Source organism: Arabidopsis thaliana, chromosome 4 (assembly GCF_000001735.4).
Source record: "Arabidopsis thaliana chromosome 4, partial sequence".
Lineage (NCBI taxonomy): Eukaryota > Viridiplantae > Streptophyta > Magnoliopsida > Brassicales > Brassicaceae > Arabidopsis > Arabidopsis thaliana.
In genome coordinates this window covers 250,411-258,691 of record NC_003075.7, presented here as the reverse complement: position 1 = coordinate 258,691, position 8,281 = coordinate 250,411, and the positions used below count along the sequence as shown (strand labels likewise).

The following is an 8,281-nucleotide window of genomic DNA, read 5'->3' as shown; positions in this document are numbered from 1 at the left end:
TCTCCATTCGCTCCTCTTGTATAGACTAAACCTTTTCATCCAATTGCTTACGTATTTTCAGATATCCAACTCTTAAGATTTTACTTTTCTGTTCAGCTGATGAGGCGATGGTATTTGATCAAACGGCTGTGGAACTAAGTATCATGCAGGAGATCAGAGTCGAAACTTCAAGAATGGAGAAACTAATCAGTCCTGGTTTAGCAGTAATCCTTTTTGGGGACAGAGAGTTCTCTGAAGAATATAAAGAAATTTAAACTCTAGCATCTTTGCTCCAAAAACAAACTCTATAGAGTTTAAATTTCTTTCTTCTTTTTTACAAAAGAGGGATTATAGTATTATACACCATAAACCCCGTAAAATTAAAAGAAGGTATTCAGTTACCAAAATCGGATTTAGTAGCATTTAGTTTTTTTGAATTTTAAATGTACACCATAAACCCCGTAAAATTAGTCAAAACAATTAATGTGATTTATGATAATTGTAATTAAATAAAAAAGATATTACTCGATTAGTAATTACTGATTAACTGAATCATTGATCTCATTAAACAATTAAAGAAAGATTACTCGATTAGTTAGCATTTAGTTTTAATTTTTTTAATATACTAAAAATACCAATCGGAAATTCAGTTACCAAAATTAGATTTATTAACATTTACTTTTTGAATTTTAGATGTACACCATAAACCCCGTAAAATTGGTCAAAGATTTATGATACTTGTAATTAAGGAAAGAACCAAATGCAATATATGGTTTCGGTGCAAAACCTTAAAACTGACCAACTTCTCAATTTTTTATTTAAAAACCCTACCAAATTTCTCTCTCGTTTCTCTCCGATGGCCAAGAACAAGACTTTGGTTACTCCATCAACGGTGAAGAAGTCATCTGACGTCGCATCTACGTCAAAGAAACTGTCGGGAGTCGCATCTCCAGCGAAGAAACCGTCGGGTGTCACATCTCCGGTCAAGAAGCCGTTGGAAGCCGTCGCATCAACTTCATCTGAGGAGGAGGAGGAAGATGAGCCTTCCAGCGATTCAGAGTCGGGATCGGAGAGTGAGTCTGACACTGAAGCTGAGCCGATGACTCTTGCTGCTGCTGCTCCTTCTTCTTCGAATGAGAAGAGACAAAGTGAAGGAAAACCAGAGGAGGAACGAGCCAAGACTGAAACAGAGACGGGGAAGAAGCCACTGTTGTTTCAGAGATTGTGGACTGATGAAGACGAGATCGTCTTTCTTCAAGGAATGATCAAATTTGCTAAGGATACAGGTAAGAATGTTTCCGAGGACATGAATGGCTTTTTCGAAAAACTTAAAGATTCGATTAGCTTTGAGGTGAAGACTGATCAGTTCGTTAACAAAATCCGGTCTATGAAGAGAAAGTATATTGAGAACAAGAAAACTACTACAGAGCATGATAAGAAGTGTTACGAATTGGCTGAGATAATTTGGGTAAGTGATGGTGATGCTACTGCTCTTGTGAAGCCAAAGAAGAAGAAGCTTAAGGTTGATGAAGAAAGTGATTGGTTCGAGAGGTCGTTTGTTGATGGTGCGTTTAAAGAATTGGGTCCGGGGGTTGATGAAGAGACATGGAAGAAGAATTGGAGTTTGGTACCGGTGAAGAAGAGGAAGAGGATAGAAGAAAAGGTGAAGTCCATGCAAGCTGATGAGCTCAAAACGACGTGGCAGAAGATTGACGTTGTGCATGAGATGAGATCTTTGATGGCTAAATATGTTTAGTCTTTATCTGTTTAGAGATGCATTTGCCTATGTTTTTCTTTTTGGTTTTGTGTTGGAACCTTTATGGCTTTCTCGTTTATTCATATGTTTTATGTTAAAGATGTTTTTTTGGATAACAAAAATAGGTGGTTTTTTGTTTGCATCTTAGTCTTCTTCCTTTGTTACTACAGACATGAAATCGTTAGATAATTATGATATGATATAAACTAATAATGATTCTAGGAGATAATTCCTAATGGATTTAAGATAAGTACATATCTTCTATATCTACCTTTACACACACGTTAACTTAGAAACAATCTACTTTGTTTTCTTCTGTTTGCCTAGTAAACAAATGGCGTCGATGATGTTTACTGATTGCTCCTCCTCCACAACGTCGCGTCTCATCCATTTATACAACCGCAATGGTGTTTTCCTCCCCCGCCCGAGCGTCAGCCAATTCAGCTTACGGACAACTGCGTCTACTTGGCGCTGCACTCTCTCCATTCGCTCCTCTTCTTCTCCATCTGCGATTGTAATTGATGGAAAGGCTGAGGCCAAAAAGATTAGAGATGATATCAAAATCGAAGTTTCAAGAATGAAGGAATCAATCGGTGTGGTTCCTGGTTTAGCAGTAATCCTTGTTGGAAAAGAACAAGGAATCCGCTACTTACGTGAGGAACAAGAAAATAGCTTGTGAATCCGTCGGAATTAAATCAGTCCAAGTTCGTCTAGCTGAAGATTCATCAGAAGAAGAGGTGTTGAAATATGTATCAGGATTCAATGATGATCCTTCTGTTCACGGAGTCCTTGTTCAGTTGCCTCTACCATCGGTAAACAAAGTCTATCTTCATATTCTTCATCATAACTTAAAATAAACAGTAAATTACAACGGTGTTTTGGGATGTCGTGTATATGCAGCATATGGATGAACAGAACATATTGAATGCGGTTAGTATAGAGAAGGACGTTGATGGATTTCACCCGCTAAATATTGGACGGCTTGCCATGCGTGGTAGAGAACCTTTATTCGTTCCATGTACTCCAAAAGGATGCATCGAGTTGTTGCACAGATACAACATTGAATTCAAAGGCAAAAGAGCAGTTGTTATTGGAAGGAGTAACATTGTTGGTATGCCAGCTGCTCTGTTGCTGCAGGTAATGATGATTCCTTCTTCAATATGCCATTTTTTCTGGTTAGGACAACATTCTTTATCGATGTTTATTTTCTAAATGTAGAAGGAGGATGCAACCGTTAGCATTATCCATTCAAGAACCATGAACCCTGAAGAACTCACAAGACAAGCTGATATCCTAATCTCAGCTGTTGGGAAACCAAACATGGTCAGAGGAAGCTGGATAAAACCGGGTGCAGTCCTCATCGATGTTGGGATTAAACCTGTTGAGGTGAGTGGAATTTTTTGACATATGGTAGTATAATGAATGATCAAATCAAATACAGTATGTGAAAGTAATATGAATTGCAGGATCCAAGTGCTGCCGGTGGAGAGCGGTTGGTTGGAGACATTTGCTATGTGGAGGCTAGCAAAATTGCATCAGCCATCACACCTGTTCCTGGTGATGTAGGACCAATGACCATAGCCATGCTTCTATCCAACACTTTAACATCAGCCAAGAGAATTCACAACTTCCAGTGACTTCAAAGATGATTGCTCGCCTTTTTTTAAATAAACAAATCTTACTTTGGTTTTTTGAAGCCAATGATTTTTGCTTAGCGTTAAGTCAGAAATAATATTATTTCGGTTCTTGTTCTTTGATTTTAGAGGTTACCTTATCCAGATTGTGAGTTCCCTGATTATCTTGCGGCTTTGCTAGATAATTATTTGGATCTTTATAAGTTTGTGTGTGAGCTTTTGTTCATTTTGGGAGTAGAACTACCATGAAGCAACTGTGGTGATTGGCAAAAGCATTTTTGCTTTATCAAATGTATCTTTTAACGTAATGTAAGTCTTGGAAGATAGCTTAAGGATGAAGTCATTACGATTGATGTTGGAAGTCATTTTGGTGTGTCCCATGACTCCTATGTTACAGATTCTGAAACTTTTCTCCACAAAATACCAAAACTTCAGAAATTAATCAGCAACAGGTTGGGCGGAGATCAATCCGGGCTTCAAAATGGTCTACCCCAGCCTCACTCATCTGTCTCCTCGTCCTGAGAATCGAAATCTGTCCAAGGATAAACAAGAGACCCAATGATCCTAAACTTAAGCTCCACCATTAACGACGACAAGTTTTTCTGTGTGTATCTAAGAGGAAGGCTATACCTTTGGCTTCTCTATAGAGTTCCCATAGTATCCCACGCCGAAAGAAAGTGACGAGTAAGCAGCAGCTATCTCAACAGCATTCAGCTCCGGCTTACTTCCAGGGACCTTTAGAGTGAAATCAAAACAATCACCTTTAGATTCTAAACCAAAAGAAAGCACGAAACTGAGAAGGTTCTTCAAAATTTTGCACTTACAACCACAGAAGCATCCGCCTGAACTACTAGAATTCCTGCAGTTTTATCAGCTGTTCCAATTTTTGAACTCTCTTGATGCATTACAGAACGTAAAACCTTCATGGCAGCAGATGCTGGACCAGCCTGAGAGCTAACAGCATAAGGAATCCCTTCTTAGCTTTGTTACAGAAGAACAACCAACACCGAGAAAAGCATAAAAACTAAGAAAGATAAGGGAAATATACAGTGCCAATGAAGTACAACACTCTCTAGCTGCAAAACCTCTCATAAGATACTCTCCCGCTCCAGACACACAACATCCAACTAGAAATGGAGCTCCAAATGGTCCTTTAGAGGATGCCCAGCAACCAGAACCATATGTTGCCGCCAAACCTACACGGCCGCTAATCTGAAATACATGATCAGAAAGAGAAGATCAGTTTTACTTTCAGCTCAAAAGAACAACTAAGAATTTGTTGATATATTACCTTCATTGCAATACCGCCACTTGAGGACCCACACGCAATGTGTCCTTCATTGTCAACACAGATTACGCCAACAGTGTCCATGATCTTATCCTCATCTGCAGCTGCACAGGATGATACGTTTTCCTCACATGTTTCATTATTCTCGGTTCCTCTGGGATGTTCTTCAGCAGAGAGAATACTCTTTGCCCCTACCTCAGAAAGCATGGCCTTGAACCTTCTCCACTGATTTCTTGCTCTCTCTGTAACCAGCCACTGTTCAAAAATAACTTAAATCATTCTCAAGGAATAAAACAAGCAGGTGATTGACAGTAAAGCAAAGATAAAGTGGAAATCTCAAACCTGATCAGCTTCTGTGACAGTTCCAGGTATAAGAACACTTTTGGATTTACCCCAACGTCGAGCTCCCTCACCAACCAACAACCTGGGGAGGCAAATCAGAAAGTTCAACCCAACGCTAGCGACAAAACAAGATTCAAATTTGGGTTGATATCAGAACAAAGAAGAGTGATTCGTTACATAGGAGGTATACGGCCTAAGAGAGTTGAGCCAGTAATCTGCTCTTTCACCAACAAAGCAGCAATTTTGATAGCATTTCTGACACCTGATCTACATACAGTTCATCGTACAAAATCTTCAGCCATTCCACAAGTATAAGAACAAGGTTAATATGAGAGCTTTTATGAGTACCTGGAACTGCTCCAACACCACCAAACATCCCTGAATCTCCATCCATAAGACTAGCATCACATTCCACATGACCATCTTCTGTCAGATTAGAGCCTCTACCAGCATTTGTGCTCGGGTCATCCTAATTCAACAAAGATTCACATAGGAATCATTAGAAAACTGAAGAAAATCTACAGAGTTATAACATGTCTTCTTTAATCAGTGACAAAGACCCAACAAATACCTCGAGGACTTGAATGGCAGCTGAAACAGCATCTATGCATTCACCAGAATCCTAAATTCAACAGATAAACCTCAAGGTATGCAATTTGGAGATTCTAAACGATTTGGGCTATGAGAAGAAACTGAAACTCAAATAAGCACCTGACGAAGAATGGTCGACGCAGCTAGGCAAGCGCGTCTCATGACAGATCTAAGAGCTTTCTCGTTAGCCGCCGCATGATATCCGGCCCCGACGTGAACCGCCACGAAAAAGCGTCGACTTTGATCTGCTCCGTCGCCAGCCATCATCGTCTTCAGGCAAAAACAAAAACGTCTACCGTTGTTGAATTAATGATGCAAACATCGTGTCGTTTTTTGGACAACATAAACTTTAAATGGGCTTAAGAGAAAGTAAAAAGAGTTAGAAGGCTCAAATAAACTTTAAATGGTTTTAAATGGGCCTTAAGAGAAACTAATGGATTTTGAAGGCCCAAAATAAAGATTACTGTCCGAGACATAAAAGACCCTGAGAATTCAGAAAATTTACAAACAAATGCCATAACTCGTTTCGCTCACCCTCTTAACTCTTTAGAACAAGTAGAAGAAGTCTCATCTTCTTCGTCTTCTTTGCGATCCTTCTGATTTCACTAAGGTAAGCCGATTTCTGATCACCGGTTCGCCGGAATCATTCTATTTCAATTCTCACTTGTTGAATTTTGTAATAATTTTTAAATGTTAGGGAGGCTAGGGTTGACATCATTTTGATTCTATGTCACTGATATCGATCTGGCTATCTTCATTGTCGAATTAGGAAAAGGAATCAGTTTTTGGTGGAAGTAATTGATCCGATCTAGGAAAAATGGGAGGAGGTGATCATGGACATGGAGCAGAAGGAGGCGATTTCAGAGCCAAAGTCTGGAGTATGACTGGTGGGCCTAACTGTAGGCCCAAACATTGGCGTCGGAACACCGCCATTGCTATGTTCGGCGTTTTCCTTGTGTGCATCCCCATCGCCAAGCTATCTGCTAAGCTTGAGGTATACTTCATTACTTTGGTCCTTCATTACTTCATTACTTTGGTCCTTCAATACTTCATTATAGTACGAATAACATATGAGTAGAAGGGAATAGCTTGGAAGTTGATACTGGAATCTACGCATATTCTTCCCTCACATCTTCTTTGTTCTTGGTCTATGTTTGTCAATAGTTTTATCGGTTTGTGGAAATAGATTTGGATGATTCAAGGAACCGATTGTCTAGCTATTGAATGTTTTACAGTAGATATTAATTGCTACCTGCATCCTGCAAATTTGGATGTTTGGGACCATGCAGTGTGTGTGAAGATATTCTAACAGATAGCGTTAGTTATATGTTGTACACTAGTGTGTTTTTATGAAACGAACAAACTTCGTGTACCCAGTTCTGTATGGAATTCTTAGTCATTGCCATTAATTCATTGGGCATTAGTGTATCAGTGACTGTATAGATTGTGTAATATCTCGCAAAATGGGAACCTATCCGTGATGTTTTTCTCTGACTTGATTTAGATTTGCACCCTTTGAGCTCCCCAAGCCCTGTTTCCCATCACCATGTTACTTTGTGTTGTAGCCTGTATGGTTTTGTAATAGCTATGGGAGATTTCATTGATTATTTTTGTAGTTTGCCTGGTTCTTTGAGAAGAATTCAGTTGAATGTGTAGTTCGACACTGAAATCTTGGTTTGGGTGCAAATGCCTGAAGACTTGCAATTGCTCTTATAAATTGTAGCCTAATGCTTGAGTCCCTTGTGACAAAAAATCTGCACTTGAATTGTTATGTTTTGTGTATGTCCGTGCTACTATATAGTTTCCACTTCTTGTTTGATGTTCACAATTTGAGAAAAGCCCTTTCTGATTTCAGCAAAGGCCACACATGCCAGTACGCCCAATTCCTTCACAGATCTGGTGCAAGAACTTTGGAACCAAGGACGATTACGAAAAAGAGCATTAAAAGTTTTTTTCTTGGTTTGGAGAGAACCCTTTAATTGGTCTTCTTATTTGCAGACAATGTGAGCATAAAAAAAGCGCTTCTAGCTTTGTCTATGGATTTCAGAGTACTGTGAACATAATAATATGTCTTTTTCCTTGCCATGTAGAACAACACCATGGAATCTTTCCAAATTAAGAAATTTCATGTTTTTTTCCATATTCCTACTGATAATCTAGGGGTGGGTTTTATCTGAGGCAGATGCAGAATCCATGTGGGTTTTGAATCATCATTATACGATTTTACATTAAGGCAATGGAATATACAAATTCACATGAAACATGAACCAATCTTATAAATGAACTATTTCTCTACACTAGACGAACAATTACATCATACTTAAGATCTTATTCAAGAGTGATGATTAATTGAAGAAATCCTAATCAAAGCTAATTGATAAAGATCTAAAATTTCAAAGAACTGAACAAATTCAACATGAATTCGACACTCGATCTTAGGAACAAGGAATCATTGTTATGGAACAAGCATTGAATTATCTTTTGTTGCAGGCCCAACAAAGACCTCATAACAGAACAACCTATATCAAGAATAATACAGTGGGAACACATTTCTCAAGAAAATAGTCTCTTCTAAAAGATCCATGAGCTCAATTTCTACTATGATTGATTAGTATGTAGACGGTGGAATGTTCAGCAGTTAATCCTATATGAAATCATGCATGAAAATAAAATAAAAGATATGATTTAATA

At 38.7% G+C, this 8,281-nt stretch overlaps 4 protein-coding genes across 5 annotated transcripts; 3 read left to right on the top strand and 1 right to left on the bottom strand.

Moving 5' to 3' along the window:
- Positions 1-748: 748 nt before the first annotated feature.
- On the top strand, positions 749-1,735 carry AT4G00610 (DNA-binding storekeeper protein-related transcriptional regulator; the record flags this gene model as incomplete). The annotated part of the gene is made up of 1 exon (NM_116286.1): positions 749-1,735. The coding sequence occupies one exon, from the start codon at positions 749-751 to the stop codon at positions 1,733-1,735; it is 987 nt and encodes a 328-aa protein (NP_191970.1).
- A 346-nt stretch (positions 1,736-2,081) lies between these two features.
- AT4G00600 (Amino acid dehydrogenase family protein) lies at positions 2,082-3,372 on the top strand (the record flags this gene model as incomplete). The annotated part of the gene is made up of 5 exons (NM_116285.1): positions 2,082-2,340; positions 2,450-2,547; positions 2,636-2,872; positions 2,954-3,121; positions 3,202-3,372. The coding sequence occupies 5 exons, from the start codon at positions 2,082-2,084 to the stop codon at positions 3,370-3,372; spliced, it is 933 nt and encodes a 310-aa protein (NP_191969.1).
- Positions 3,373-3,637: 265 nt separating this feature from the next.
- Positions 3,638-5,926, bottom strand: AT4G00590 (N-terminal nucleophile aminohydrolases (Ntn hydrolases) superfamily protein). 2 transcript variants are annotated; one of them, NM_001203715.1, is made up of 10 exons: positions 5,711-5,926; positions 5,571-5,621; positions 5,348-5,468; positions 5,227-5,266; positions 5,000-5,081; positions 4,661-4,912; positions 4,418-4,581; positions 4,194-4,323; positions 4,000-4,104; positions 3,638-3,901 (listed from the first exon to the last, which is right to left on the bottom strand). In NM_001203715.1, exons 1-10 carry the CDS (start codon positions 5,855-5,857, stop codon positions 3,812-3,814), a joined length of 1,182 nt encoding a protein of 393 aa, NP_001190644.1. In that variant the 5' UTR covers positions 5,858-5,926; the 3' UTR covers positions 3,638-3,811. The 2 variants fall into 2 exon arrangements, with proteins under 2 accessions (NP_001190644.1, NP_191968.3); NM_116284.4 differs by having other exon boundaries at positions 3,650-3,901; positions 5,177-5,261; positions 5,711-5,881.
- Positions 5,927-6,093: 167 nt separating this feature from the next.
- AT4G00585 (uncharacterized protein) lies at positions 6,094-7,852 on the top strand. Its single transcript, NM_116283.4, has 3 exons — positions 6,094-6,200; positions 6,360-6,584; positions 7,446-7,852. The coding sequence occupies exons 2-3, from the start codon at positions 6,408-6,410 to the stop codon at positions 7,533-7,535; spliced, it is 267 nt and encodes an 88-aa protein (NP_567180.1). The 5' UTR covers positions 6,094-6,200; positions 6,360-6,407; the 3' UTR covers positions 7,536-7,852.
- The last annotated feature ends 429 nt before the right edge of the window (positions 7,853-8,281 follow it).

Bases quoted from the DNA above. Each gene is read 5' to 3' on its own strand.
- AT4G00590 (NM_116284.4), bottom strand. From the start codon at position 5,857: ATGATGGCTGGCGACGGAGCAGATCAAAGTCGACGCTTTTTCGTGGCG. The intron at 5,082-5,176 runs GTAACGAATCAC...TTGCCTCCCCAG, and splicing joins TTAGGCCGTATACCTCCTAT to GTTGTTGGTTGGTGAGGGAG. The intron at 4,582-4,660 runs GTAATATATCAA...CATGTATTTCAG, and splicing joins GTGGCGGTATTGCAATGAAG to ATTAGCGGCCGTGTAGGTTT.
- AT4G00585 (NM_116283.4), top strand. From the start codon at position 6,408: ATGGGAGGAGGTGATCATGGACATGGAGCAGAAGGAGGCGATTTCAGA. The intron at 6,585-7,445 runs GTATACTTCATT...TTCTGATTTCAG, and splicing joins AGCTATCTGCTAAGCTTGAG to CAAAGGCCACACATGCCAGT.